Genomic DNA, 14,972 nt, shown 5'->3' with positions numbered 1-14,972 from the left:
ATAAAATACGCAACATCTGTTCAGCAGTGTCTTCGTTTGCCTTCCACTTCCACGCACACAAACCACTACAGTACACAACTGGACATGAAGAATTGATGAATCACCCATTTGTTGAGTCTAAAAAAAACCAATAAGACGATGTGACTCTTGGCTCCAAGTCTGTATTTTATGTAAAAATATACTTTTTTTAGATTATGAACCTATGTTAGTGCAATTCAGTTCAGCAATGTGTCCATCTTGTGTTTACAGAAATAAGCCTGCTTTGGGTCAGGGGCAAATCTTCCAATTAGTTTGGTCTAAGGCCAATTAGTCGTTCCTGGAAAATCTGATTCTTAGAAGGTAAGAACGGCTTAGTCCCTAAAACAAGCAGCTTAAGCTGTTTATGGCGCCATCTGTATCCCACACTGATAGACCGGTCCATCCTAAACATTAACCCTTTAGCCCTTCTTTGGCTTATTAACCCCGGGATGACTTTATAATCCCACTATCTATTGTCTGAACACTAACTATCCATCTCTCCATCCATCCATCCATCCATCCATCATCCATCCATCCATCACTCAATCTATCAATCTATCTATCTATCTATCAATCTATCTATCAATCTATCCATCCATCCATCTATCCATCCATCTACAACTGCACTACTTTAGCAATACTCAAATGTGTTTTGGCCGATTTTTTGGGAAGCATTTAAATGAGTCATTCCATATTTCGTCAAATACAGAACATGTTTGACTTGATAATAGTTGTGTCCCTTCTTTGTCCGACAATGAGAAAACTTACAGTGTGAGTTTTTTGCAACCAACACAGGCTGCCACAGGAGGCGCCATTAAGTACATGTATGCAACTCACAAGCTGCCGCACAGGAGGCACCCTCCTGTGTGGCATAAAGGATTAGTATGTTGGTACAGTATGTCCAAATGGTCTTAATCTATAATGTTCAACTTTGGTTCAGAAATACAAATATACTGTATAATATATGAAATGTTTGCTTTTAGAAGAGGAAGAAAATAGGAATTTACTGTATTAAGATGTAAGACATATAAACACAAAGCACAGCCTCAAATGATTAGTCTCTTATCAAAGTGTGTTGACTAAGTTATTAAAACACACAATGTCCACATAAATGTGACTGAAAGCAGGACTTTTCTTTTGGAGTCTTACTGTAGGTCACGTACGTAATCATAACACATCATAACACATCATAACACAGTGATGTTATTCTGTGTGAGTAAGTGTTTATTACACGGACGCATTTACCACAACTTGAAATTATAACGTATCACCTGTTTGATCAACACTTAATGAATAAAAACGATTGGCCTTCGCATCAAGAACAATTAATTCTTATCTTTTCAAGTCTCCTTCTGTAACTTTTTTCTTTTTTAACTCCCACCCGCGCGTAACATGTCTGCTCTTTGCCAACAGCACCCCTGCAAAGTACAAGAACACCCCTCTGCGAGGGGCTCTGCGTGGGACGTTGTTGTGATGCTGGGCGGAAATCAGCGAATGAATGAGAGAGGTATAAAACAGGAGAACATGAGGGTTTGGTGAGGAGCTCTAAGTGCAGAATGTTGTGAAGACATGTGTGGAATTCAACTGGAATCTGTTCTATCCCGAATGATGTGATCACATGACGCTGTGTGTGTGTGTGACTTCAAACGCATTCCCATTGTGTTATTGCAAACTTCAAGCGAAAATGCGTGAACAGAAACACTTCAGTAGATTTCAGTCTGTCAACACGTATAGAAGAATCATTCACTCTCTACTCATTTCCCAAGTTGTCCTTCAGCCAGTAACCACATAGATGACCTGACACAGGTTTGAAACAGTCGTTAAATGTTCAGGACTGTTATTGGACTAAATGTTTGGACTGTTAGAGGTGAGAGCTTTGTGCTTTCTTCTGACTTAGGCTGTCAGAAGAAATCCTACAGGGGTGAGAGCTTTGTGCATTATTTCCACACTTAGGCTGTCAGAAGAAATCCTACAGCACCTGACCCTAACTGTGCAACATGAAAACATATAGAAGCGTAGACGCTGCACAAACAAGACTTTAGATACTCCACCACCTGTATCAGTTCCACCAAAATTAAACTGTTCGATCTCTGTCCTCGTCTATTCCAGTGTCCTGTCTTAGTCATGGTCTCACCTTCTGTTACTTGAATGTTTGTCAAAGTCGAGGCTAAATTGCACAGTTTGTGTCTCATCGAGACTCAGCGAGTACTGTTCTAATAATCCAAAACCACCTGTCTGGTTTTATTTCCTCAGTTTCTCGCATCTTTAGTCATGTGACTCCAATGGTTTTTTTTTTATCCGTTTAATGACTGATTTAACATTTGTCCTTTTTGACTTGACGCTAGAATCGTCCCATATCTGCATGATGAAGATAGATGTCACCAACCGATGTGGTCTGGCTTCTTCCTAATGTTCCTGCTCCCAGTCACAGGATGCAACTAACCACAGTCACTGTTTATCTCCTCATTCTTTTGTCTTTATTTTTCCAGTTATTTTTCCAGTTTATGTATCAATAGGACAGTATTTCCAACTAGAGAAGAAGAGGAATCACTCTTGGCTTGTCCCTTAATCGGTGGCTGTCACAGTGGTATCCGGTATATTGCCAAGATACTATTTTTTACTACGGTACGTAACATAATGCAAAGAACCATAAAAGGCTTCAACAACAAAAGAACTGCCGCCACCATCATGATAAAGCCAGAGGCCACTTTACACAGAGGGAGGATCTTCAGATAAAGGCCAGCATGTGAACGTTAGCCATACGCGTCTGACAGCATGTAGCAAAAACACAGAAAGTCTTTGCATCGAACGCTATGTGTGGGTCTCTATCATCAGATAAAATCACACAGGATATGTGGTCAACAATTCGGCGGGTAGACGGTAGACGTTTTTGTGAACTAGGTTTGATCCTCGTTGGGTTCTCTATTGTTGTGGGCGGGCTAATGGTTACACATTGTTCTGATTTTTCAACAAAAAAAAATGGCAACACACAGGGTTGTTGACTGCTAACCCAAATTGATTGAATCATTCTTGATGATTAAATGCTATATGCTGCTAAAACTGGACAAGCAATATATAAATAAATAAGTAATCCATAAATAATTATATATTTTGTTTTCACACAAGAACAAATCAGAACATATTTTCTTGCTGCTGTTTAGATTAAACTGCAGATCTAAGAAATATATATATATATATATATATATATATATATATAAACAATAGCAGACAGTGGCTGATTTTTAGTAACATTAATTGCATCTAAAACTAACTGCATTATTAAATGTGCATTTAATAAACAATGGCACAAACAATACGTTGGTCTGAATAATTTATACTTTGTCATTAGTTTGTGAAAATGAGTTATTATGGTTTATTTTAAAGTTAAGCTTAAATGTTGCACATGATTCCTGGGCTCCTGGCCTTTAGAGAAAGACACAACACGAAATAACTACCTAACCCTTCCCTTATCTTCTCCCTCTCTCACTATTTCATCTTTCTTCAAGCCTCTCCTCTCACACTCGTACGTGTCTCGGTGTAACTCAAAGCACATTAAACATTAAATATGTTGTCAGGAGGAAGAATTCACTCTATGCTGAAGATGAAGGAGAAAGTAGGGCAGTGAGGGGAGAAGAGCTATAGAGGGTGGGGTGTAGGGTGGAGGAGGCAGTGGTAAAGATGGGGGGAAGAGAAGATGGAGGCAGAGACAGAGACACAGACGATGTAAAAAACAAAAAAAAAACAAAAAAAAAACAACAGCACATTAGTCATCCCACATTGTATTTTGTTTGTGTGTGTGTATGTGTGTGTGTGTATGTGTGTGTGTCTGGGCAGAGGTGTGAGACAGACAGGATGTGAGCTTGGACAGTGTATCCTAACTTGCCTGCTGTGGTTGAAATCAGATCCTTGAATTACACACAGAAACATGTTGGCAGGAGGAAGCGACTGTACATGGAAAATATCCGTGTCTCCCTTTCGTTGGTTGAATACGTTTGTGTCTATCTGTAGCTAAGAAATAACCAAATGCCCACACATTTGCTTCTCTACGACTAGTTTCCATGCACTTGGAAAAGAAATAAATAAAACAAAACAACAACATCTATCCACCGCATTTAATCCATGAAACAGGAGCACTGGGAAACATAGCTGCACGCTGGCAATGGGGGGAAAAGTTTGGTGCTAGCTTAATGCACCATACAGTAGGTGGAGCCAGGAATCGAAAACCAGCAATCCTCGTCCAGATCAAACCACGGACTGCCACAGATTTAGGTGTAAAGCGTAATGTATTAAGTAGAGCTGTGGCTACAGCTTGACTGTAGCTGTGTACCAGGTTTCTTTATCCAGCTGTCTCGAGTACCTTAGGAGTGAGGATGCATGACCAGCAGTCGACCACAGACATTGAACAACTGTAAAGGCCTGTAATTCTTTCCTCTACTCTTGTCTGGTTGATAAACTTTTATGACTCTACATCATGGAAAACTGCTCTCTTCTGTTTTCTGCTCAAACACAAATGGAAAAACTTCGCTTGCTTTGAGGAAGTGGCACTAACCGCTGCTGTACCATGTAGCTTGCAAGACGGATTAGCTAATCCGGTGGTTCCCAACCACTGTGCCGTGGCACACTAGTATGCCATAGGAGATCATCAAGTGTGCCGTTGGAAATTATCGAATTTACTTAATTAGTCTGAAAATTATCATGTATTTATTACAAACAATTTCTTTTTGTAAATTTATTTAATTAGTCTGAAAATGATCATTTATTCAGTATTTATTACAAACAATTTCTTTTTGTTCACCAATGCAAACAAGTGACAGGCAGAACAATTAAACACTCTTCCGCTAGGTGGCAGCAGATGGCTATAAAACTAAAAAAAAAAAAGATTCATGACTGTTGATAAAGCTCTTGGTGAGTGGCTTTTTATTCAATCCCTGCGAGTATATCAGAGTTGTCTTCAACTAAACAGATGCAATGCAATTATTTGCATCTATATCTACTGTATATATGGAAGTTCAGTTATCTCACTTCAGTTATCCATCCATTAACTTTATCTGCAATTATTTTCCATGTTACTCTCTCTGTATCTAGGGTTATTGTATGTACAGTATGTAATATGGTAGATGGAAAAAGTGGACCAGGATATGTAACAACATTTACATTTAAGAAAAAAAAATGTCATTTTAAAAACATTAATTGAAATAACAGTAGATAATTGATATTATTTTGTACTATCATCTTTTTTTTTTTTTTTAGTGGAGTACAGCGGTTTCTAAAGCAAGGACTGGGCCCTCAACGGGGGGAATTTGTGAAGAAAAAGCCAAAAGTGTTTTGGAGCTCTAAATAAAAGGCTATGAATGTGTTGATGTTGGTGGGTTCAGTAATAGACCAATCTACAAAAGGGGGAGGGCAGCACAAAAGTGTGGGGAACCACTGGGGTGTTGTTAAGTAACACAATTTCTCTGTGTTTCTAAAATAACGTCTTTTCTGCCATGTACCGCCTCAGCTTCAGCACCATATTGACTGCTGTGAATCTTGATACTCCCCATGACCATGTGAGCAAACTCTGTTGATACTGACTGTGAATGAGTGTGTGTAAACAGAGACATTCAGCTGCTTGTGGTTTATCGCAGTCAATAGAGAGAAGCGAGGATTAAATAACCCACATACCAGTCGAGGAAATGGACCAAAATTATTCCAATTCATGATTTGAAAAATGCAAAAATAGCCCGAAAACAACAGCGATCTTTAACTACTTCGTTTCTGTTAGATGAAAGAGAAGAAGTACGGGTAGGATAATGAGGCGATATCACTTTATTTTTTATAGCTAATGGCCAGACTTATGTTAACTTTTGACTTTGTATAAATATGTTACTCTGCGTCATAGAGATCTAGTCATATATTTGAAACATTAAGCTTCTTTTTTGCATATTTTTATTTGTTATAAAATTATGTTTTGGAATATTTAGTTATATAGTTGCTTCATTAAATTCTAATAAATATCATGAAAAAATATTATACAAAAAAAAAACATTATGAAAAAATATTATACAGTTATACAAAAAAAAAAAACTATGATTCATCTCTTTGGGTTAACAATAACAACTCACGCTACAGTTACACGCAACTGGTCCATTGTTCTACTGTGAGTGAGTTTCACCCTTGTTTTCTTTCCACGCTCCATGACATTCTCCACCTCAGACCAAAGTCAACACTGCAGTCAGGTCCTGTGTATTATATACTCTGATAACTGAGTACATGTGTATGTTGTTAGGTGACTATTTTTTTTAAATAAAGTAGTTGGTGTAGGTTTGGGCCCAAACCGTTGTTTATTGGCAGTCCCATGTCTGTGATCACATACAGGGCACACACACACACACACACACACACACACAGATCGAAGGAATGGACATGGAAATCCTCACACTGAAGGGACTGCAGAGGACATAAATATGTAGCTGCCGTTGAGAACGTGCTGTTACACCGAGAGGCCAAACACGACTGTTCGAGTCCACGGACACAGTAACAGCGACGGACACCAGACATAATCACGATGACTGACTGTTTTTCATTTGCCACACTGGTATCTGGCACCGTTATTGACGCCGTGTTGGTGCCGCTGCATGTTGAATGGGTGGGTTTGGCGCACGGGGAGTCGCCCGTGAAAACCCCAACACGCACACACGCACATGTGCGTGCACGCGTACACGCACGGACACAGACAAACGCCTAGAATGACTTTAAACGGTTGCCTGTTCCACGACTTGACTGATTTCCACCTGATAGAAGACGGATGGAGGCCCAGCGGGGCCACCGCCTGAACATGCTTCAGGTGTGTGAGTGCTACCCGCAGTACGGAGACTGCGATGCTGTGTGAGCCAATTCTGCCGCAACACGCACACACACACACACACACACACACACGCAGACACACGCCGCACAGACAGACATGCTCCGGTCTGGGCGACCAAATGAATGAGCAGTCGACGAACGCCGCTGCGCCGTGCAAACGCCTGGGCGCTGCTGTTGGACGGTCCATGTGCAAACGCAACCGTGTGACACATTTCAATGAGGGACGAGAAGCGCGGCCGCGTCTGCTGCGCGGGCGTGCAGCTGCGTAAAAAAAAAAAAAAAAAAAAAAAAAAATCATTTCGAGGTGGGAGTCCTTCGATGCCTCAAAATACAATTGTTATACATGACAGGTTAAACACCAACATTAAGCAGCAAACGGACACACAGACGCACACACACGTATAAAGTTAAAGATCGCTCTACTCACGCACTGCCTCCTTTTTAGGGTCTAGGGCACTGGCGGTCTGCTGGATCTGGCCTATTTTGTTCTGAAGAACCCAGACCCGTTGGTTGGTGCTGATGATGTCGTTTTCCAGCTCCTGAAATAGGGAGCAGGCGTGCCGGGCCAGGTCGGACAGCTGTCGCAAGGTCCTGGACAGAACCACGTTACTGATGGCACACAAGTCCTCGAACAGCAGACCTTCATCGTTGGGGATGTGGTGCCTGCACAGAAGCTGCGGCTCCACAATCCTTTTGGCAAATGGCATCTTTCACGCCAGAAATGACAGGAATTGCAAGCTAAGTGAAAATTCCCTCTGCTTGGGTGAAAACGGGGGGAGGGAGACACAGACAACATCCAAATATATAAAATCCCCGCAAAAAGACGATAGAGGTTCAGGCCAAGCGCGCGTTATCCTCGGGCATCAATCCGAAGTTACCACATTCTCCTTGAGGTTCTCCATCCTGGCATGCCTTCTGGAGATCAGCCCCACTCCCGCTCACACATGCACCCGCTGTCTCTCACAAACACACACACACATACATGCACACACATACAGGAGCCAGCGAAGCTCAGGTCAGCGGTGGAAGGATGCGTGTGGAGTCTGCGATCTGGAGTCTGCGCTCCTCTGTGGAGCGTGAAGTCAGGCAGAAATGAACGGAAACAGCGCGTAGATGTTTTCAAAATAAGAGCCAGGATGTAGAATGATGAACAAGGAGAATTTATTAAAGGTAGAGGTATCAATTACCTTCGAGAGTAAACGCCATCCATCTGCAACATTGCTGTCCTCCGTTTGTATTTTCTATTTTTACTCCACTTATCACCATGCAGACTGCCACTGGGGTAACTCCTGAAAAAGCAAAAAAAAAAAAAAAAAAAGCCAGAAAGGAAGTGACTTTCCTACTACAGGTAAACAGGAATGTATTTTTAAAAACTATATATATATATATATATAATGGCCCTTTTGGTCAGCCAAATCTGAAATTATAATAAATTGATTCACTGAAAGTTTTCTTTGACGTTGCCATTCATGTACATAGGTGAAAAAAATATAATGTTGTTTGTAATGTGTTCAGCAGCAAACAGATGGTAAAGTGATATTTATGTATTCAAAACAACAGGTTGGTGACCATAATATAATAATATATAACGAACATTTAAAAAAGAAAACAAAGCAATATACAGGGATTAAAAGCAGCAAAGGGAAATACATTAATAAATAAACACATTTAATAAAAGCAAAATGTCAAAAATAAATAAAAAACACTGGTTAAAATAGATTATTAGTGCATTCTGATTATTAGTTTTGCACTGAGCAGATGGTTTTGAAATAGTACAGCAGAAACTATGAAAAGAAACTCAAAGATGGAATATTTTATTGTATATAAACATATTTACAAAATTCCAAATGCCTACTCACTGGCAGAAACAACCAGTGCTTACTGCCTGTTTTGTTTCTTTTTATGCTGAATGTGAGTTTCCAGCGTGCTAAGCCTGGGCTGTTGTCTCATTCATTCAACATGATTATCCTGCAGCCCCTGGGCTCAGTCTGTATATAGACATGGAGCCAGTAAACCTGCTGTTGCAGCACATTTAAAGCAGCGTAGATTGACAGTAACCTGTCATGCAGCTCACTGTGAGGGGACAGGGAGACAAGTGTGTGTATTTACAGTAAATCCCTGAACTTGAAAAAAAACCCTCAGTAAATTATAGAGTAATCATTTAAATAAGCAGGTATTTTCGTATCTTCTGCTAATGCTATAAAGTCGGGAATATTAGCCTATAAATGGTGGCTCAATAACTCGTGTTCGTCAAGATATTGAGCAGTGACTAAATATAACTCGGTACTATAAATAATGAATTTTGTTTAGAATTCATAAAATAATTCTACAATAATATTTACGACACGCAGTATTTTTAACCAGGCTGTTAAGCAAATAAAGTCACTGTTACGCCCGTTTCCGGTTGTGTATAAGTTACATACAGAATAAACTATATCTCTTTGGTCACAGACCAACCAACGTCAAATGTTTTACGCGGATGATTTATATAACGTATTTAACGTATATTTACTTTTTTCTTACGTGGTTCGCCGTCTGTGACATTCCAGAAACTTCCATGTGCACTCACTCCATGCATTTGGCCAGACTTAGACAAACAAACTAAAACAACAGGCATGACTGTAAAAAAAACAAAATCCACGAAAGCACAATATTGTATTCTTTAAAGAAGGTACGGCTTTGAACAAACTTTTTTTTTTTGAATAAACAGAGCGGTTGGCCTTAAACGGAAGATAATTGAAAATAACCAGTGACGCTTTGACTCAACCTCCGCTCAAGCCGAACATAAAACAATGCCAGGTGGACTTAGCAGGTGGAATTAGCACAATGCGGCTAATTGCTAGTTGTATTGTGCTATTTTTAATCATGTCCACAAGATGGCGCTGTTGTAACAGCTTAATGTTTTAACAGACAACACGGATTTGTTTTTTTCTTTGTAGTGGGTGATCTGGGGTCAAAGAAATGGAAGTGGGGTGGGGGGTACGTCTGACCAGTCTATGTGTTGTTCCTGTTCCTTATTTATGCGTGTTTGCTTTTTGAAAACGACCACAGGTGATCTCTTCCAGTTGATAATAAATCTTAACAACAAACACTGGCAGTAGATTATCTTATCGTCTTGGACAGCTTCTTCCAGTATTTGGAAACTCACTGCAACATGGTAATAAAAACTGATAATATGTTGTCAGTTTCATGTCATTGTTTCCTGATTGTTTCTTTATGAATTTATGTTTTCTTCTTCTACTCATAGTGCTGAATTTCAGAAATAAAGAAATAAAAAAAAATAGATACAACTATATTCCACTTTAATATTTTTTATTTTTCAAAATGAATTGTCATTTATTAGACACCTTGATGATTTCTTTTATTTATTTTACACTTTTTAACCATTTTAACTTGAGACAGTAGACAAACATGCCTCAAAACAGCTCTTGTACTCACCAACCACAATTAAAGTATGCACAAGTACAAGATTGTGCTCTACCAAGGTGGAGCAGTGACATCATCATTTCTGTAAATGAAAACTTAGCTACGCCCTCAGTTATGACCCTGCTGTCCAAAGGCCAAGGCAGCTGAGAGGTTTAACGGATCTGTATAACAGAGGACAGTGTCCTGGCGTCTTACAGATACTGTAGTTCCTGTGTGTGGATGGAGCTGAGGCTGAAGACATGTCTGCACAGATTCTGTTAGCGTTGCTGGCTCTGTCCTGCTGCGTCTCTGCTCAAGTGGAGAACCAGGCCAGGGAGTTTTTGGAGAAGTTCGACGAAGAAGCCAGTGCCCTCATGTATAACTATTCTCTGGCATCATGGGCTTACAACACCAACATCACCAAGGAGAACTCGGAAATATTGGTAAGAACTAACAAGTAAGGAAGCAGCAAAAGTCTCCAGACCTTCATAACCTAGCATAAATACTTGGACATTTTTTTAATTCTTTGCAGGCAAAAGAAGGACAGATTTGGAGCGAATTCTACACCCAAAAATCAGAAGAGTCTCTAAAGTTTTCCATTGAACAGATCAAAGATCCAGAAATCAAATTACAGCTCATTTCCCTTCAAGACAAAGGCTCTGGTGCTTTACCGAGTGATAAGGCCGAACATGTAGGAACGACGCTTCTTGGTTAAAATACTTTCTGTTGTGCTTGTCTTGGATCGTATAGGTATATTTTCTCCAATGTGCGCCAACCCATTGTGACGTTCCTCTGAATTCTCCTTTCAGTTGAATAAAGTCTTGAGCGAAATGAGCACAATCTACAGCACAGCAACAGTGTGTCTGCCCGACGACCCCTTTAACTGCCAGACTTTGGAGCCAGGTACAATTTATTAACTACACAGTTTATAGCAAAGCAGATACTGTAGCTACCTGCTACTGTCAGTCAGAGGGAGATGAATCAGTTATTATATTATAATACATCTATACATTCTTTAACATTAGATCAAATAGTATATAACAAAAAATGTTATATTGTGACATATGACAATAAATTAGTGGATAAAGGTTAATTAATTAAATTAATTAAATTAATTAAATTAATTAAATTAATTAAATTAATTAAATATGTATATAAATTAAATATTTGTAAATATATTTTTGTAAATGTATGATATATTCCCATGATGGAATTCTGTCAGTGCTCTTGCCGTACAGCAGGTGTGTGTACAAGGCACAGGGTTGTTGTCATAAACAAACCTACCGCTTAGAAAATAGAATTTTCCTTAAGTGTTTGTGTTGATCTGTTTTGCCATCAATTTGGCAGATTTTACAATGCAGTGTATGCAGCCGACATGTATATCTTCAAATCTCGTCTTGACTCTGGACTCTGCCTGTGTTTACACACAGGTCTGGAGCATGTGATGTTCAACAGCGTAAACTACGAAGAGCGCCTGCACGTGTGGGAAGGCTGGAGGAAGGAAGTGGGGAGGAGAATGAGGCCTCTGTATGAGGACTACGCCGATCTGAAGAACGAAGCTGCCAAACTCAATAGTGAGCATTCGAAATGATAAAATACAAAATCTGGAGTTAGCGAAAATAAGTAATAACTACCGACACACTAATGGTAAAATAAGTAAACAGCCTTAACTGAACTGTGTTTCTCCAACTCACTATAACCAGAGTTTAAAGACTATGGAGACTACTGGAGGTCCAACTATGAAACCGTTGAGGAGGTTGATAAGTACAAATACACCGGAGACCAGCTCATGGAAGATGTCCGTTCAATATACAAAGAGGTTAAGACCGTTTACTTGCTTTTCCGACCGAGTCTAGTGACAAAATCTCTTCACATTCAGGTTATGAATACACAGCATACCGTTGTGGTAATGTGTAAACGTGTCATTGTTTGTTTGTTTTACAGATCCTGCCTCTGTATAAGGAGCTTCATGCCTATGTGAGGGCCAGTCTGATGAAGGTCTACCCGGGCCACATTGATCCGAAAGGACCCCTGCCAGCTCACCTGCTGGGTATGATGAGAGTTTTCTCTGATCCACTACGACTACTAAATCAGAGTGATGAAGTGACAAAGTTATTGAAAGAGCCATCGCAGTGAAAGCGGTGTTAGTGTGTGTCTGCCTTGTAAGGAAATAATGTTTCTTGGTGGTTTATGCATGTTTATGTGTGCGTGACTTTTCTTCAGGTACTACCCCACCATGTGTGCGTGACTTTTCTTCAGGTACTTGCACTTACGTGGTGTAAAATCAGCTCTCGGTGTGCTGACTCAATGACGATTGTTGGAAATGTTTCAGGGAAACATCCATAATTTGTTATCGTATTGAATTTTTTAGGCGACATGTGGGGGCGATTCTGGACAAACCTGTACCGTCACAGTATCCCATATCCAGAAAAAACAGATATTGATGTCAGCAACACCATGGTGGCGAAGGTGCCAACTCATTGTTTGCCATTTAATAGGAATATACACTGTATTAAAGTTTCCTCACTAAAGCAGAAATCAAATGTACAAACTAATTTTTTTTTTTTTTAGGGCTGGACCGAGACTCGACTCTTTAAAGAAGCAGAGAAGTTTTTCATGTCCGTAGGTATGGAGAAGATGTTTGACAACTTTTGGAATAACTCTATGCTGACGAAGCCTGATGATGGACGTCAGGTGGTGTGTCATCCCACTGCGTGGGATATGGGGAACAGAATGGACTACAGGTATGTGGATTATTACAGAGAAATAATAATCTTGGAATTGCTCAACGCACTTCGCTTCTAACCACCTGCAGTCCTTAAAGCTTGAGGCAGTTACCGCCTATATCAAGTTTTAGATGATTCGAATAAATCATATAGACAATGTGAAAATGGAGTTCAGTTTTAAGTGCAAAATGCTTTCCCGAATGTTTTTTTCTTAATTTTTGTTCTGTATTTTTAATTAAAAATATTATTAAATATCTGATTAAAATATTACAAATTATGATATATAGGTATATATATAAAACAACATGATATTCCAGTCAATCACAAACTCACAATTATTATTTTTTTTAATTGGCTACCCCCCAATCCCGTGATCATAAAACAGCATTTTTGTAGATTTAAAAAGCTGACATTCATCCATAACATTAACTTTTGTCAAACAAACAAGCAACAAAAACCAAAGACCAGAATGACTCGGTGATCCTGACATCAAGGCTGAAATAAAGTGCGAAGCTGAGTGACTAAGCGCGTTGACCTTATCTTGAGTCTTAAAACAATCGGGTGATAATTTGTTTGGATGTGTTTACCTTCTGTATTGACAAGAATAATCTCTGTTGTAAATCAGGACCTGACAGCTGCAATAGAGTTAGCTGGAACAGCGGTGTGGAATAATGTCAGAGTTCTCCTTCGCTCCTCGTAAAAGTTACTAAATGAATACCTAATGTTGTCAAACATTAATCCTTACACTAGGCATAAACTTTGTACCAGGTTTGAGTTACACTTTGATGCTTCTAAATGTTTCCTTTCTTTTCTGTAATGTCTGCTCGAGTGTCCCAGATTAGTCTTAAAAGGCTTGAACTCATCATCAATGCTGTTATATTGCTGTATCTGCTGTACTTACTAATCAATGATATTATATTGCTGTATCTGCTGTACTTACTGGCTCGTGCGTTGGTGTGTCTGCTTCGTCAGAAACGCCGAGTCATGCTTTTATTGGTGCGGTCCATCAGATACCATATCTGAGCATGTTTCGTGTGACACAATGAAACCGCTGACAACAATACTTCTCGTGCGATATCAGGATCAAAATGTGCACCAAGGTCAACATGGAGGACTTCCTCACGGTGCACCATGAGATGGGACACAACCAGTACCAGATGGCTTATCGCAACCTGTCCTACCTCCTGAGGGACGGAGCCAACGAGGGCTTTCACGAGGCTGTGGGCGAAATCATGTCCCTCTCTGCTGCGACACCCAAACACCTCCAGAGTCTGGAACTTTTGCCCGCCGACTTCATATATGATAACGGTAACAGACCCTCTCCACTAAGCCCCCAAAAACTAGAAATGCTGAGACTTTACCGACTTAAGTGACCTCAATACTCATAATACAATACCATAAAATAAAATTACACCCATATTCATTCTGAAACGCAGAGATACTCTGCGTGGACTTGTGTGGACTCGAGTCGCATGACTTGGACTTGAGTCATCAATTTGATGACTTTAGACTCGACTTGACAAAATGTAAAGAGACTTGCAACTCGACTTTAACATCAAGGACTCGGGCCTTCACTTGGACTTGAGCCCTTTGACTCGATAAGACTTGATACTTTCTCCAAATCCCAAAATTATAAAGTAAGTCATTAAGGAGTGCTCTGTGTGTATGTGCTGTCGACCCAACATCCAATCAAATTAAACCCACGTTGTTTGACACGATAGCACCGAGCCAATCAAATTGCGGGACAACTGATGAGGAAGAGCTGTCAAACAACGCGCGGGTGAGAGAAAATGTTACCAATGATCGTGTTGTTCAGATTTAAAAACTACGAGAGGGTCAACAAAAAACGAGTGGCAGTGAGTGGACTTGGGACTTGACTCGACGCTTTTCAGTCTTGACTTGGACTCGACTCGGACTTTGCCTGTCTGGACTTGAGACTTGACTCGGACTTGAGTGCAAAGACTTGAGACCTGCAAA

At 39.9% G+C, this 14,972-nt stretch overlaps 2 protein-coding genes across 4 annotated transcripts in view; one reads left to right on the top strand and one right to left on the bottom strand.

The window, feature by feature from the left end:
* nhsb (Nance-Horan syndrome b (congenital cataracts and dental anomalies)) overlaps positions 1–10,170 on the bottom strand; it is a 42,172-nt gene extending 32,002 nt beyond the window's left edge. Inside the window, exons 1-3 of one of the 3 annotated variants that reach the window (XM_017032670.2) lie at positions 9,377–10,170; positions 8,052–8,153; positions 7,292–7,931 (exon numbers count right to left, since the gene is read on the bottom strand). In XM_017032670.2, coding sequence (XP_016888159.1) covers positions 7,292–7,571 — 280 coding nt within the window. In that variant the 5' untranslated portion in view covers positions 7,572–7,931; positions 8,052–8,153; positions 9,377–10,170. Of the gene's footprint in view, positions 1–7,291; positions 8,154–9,376 lie in introns of all 3 variants that reach the window. The other 2 variants (XM_025055742.1, XM_025055741.1) reach the window with 2 other exon arrangements.
* Positions 10,171–10,427: 257 nt separating this feature from the next.
* ace2 (angiotensin I converting enzyme 2) overlaps positions 10,428–14,972 on the top strand; it is a 7,679-nt gene continuing 3,134 nt past the window's right edge. Inside the window, exons 1-9 of the mRNA XM_017032425.2 lie at positions 10,428–10,712; positions 10,802–10,960; positions 11,079–11,172; positions 11,700–11,843; positions 11,973–12,088; positions 12,214–12,319; positions 12,641–12,738; positions 12,841–13,013; positions 14,077–14,302. Of these exons, the coding sequence (XP_016887914.1) occupies positions 10,530–10,712; positions 10,802–10,960; positions 11,079–11,172; positions 11,700–11,843; positions 11,973–12,088; positions 12,214–12,319; positions 12,641–12,738; positions 12,841–13,013; positions 14,077–14,302 (1,299 nt within the window). The 5' untranslated portion in view covers positions 10,428–10,529. The remainder of the gene's footprint in view (positions 10,713–10,801; positions 10,961–11,078; positions 11,173–11,699; positions 11,844–11,972; positions 12,089–12,213; positions 12,320–12,640; positions 12,739–12,840; positions 13,014–14,076; positions 14,303–14,972) is intronic.

Source organism: Cynoglossus semilaevis, chromosome 5, assembly GCF_000523025.1.
Source record: "Cynoglossus semilaevis isolate Cse_v1.0 chromosome 5, Cse_v1.0, whole genome shotgun sequence".
Taxonomy (NCBI): Eukaryota; Metazoa; Chordata; class Actinopteri; order Pleuronectiformes; family Cynoglossidae; genus Cynoglossus; species Cynoglossus semilaevis.
This window is presented reverse-complemented; position numbering and strand designations above follow the sequence as displayed.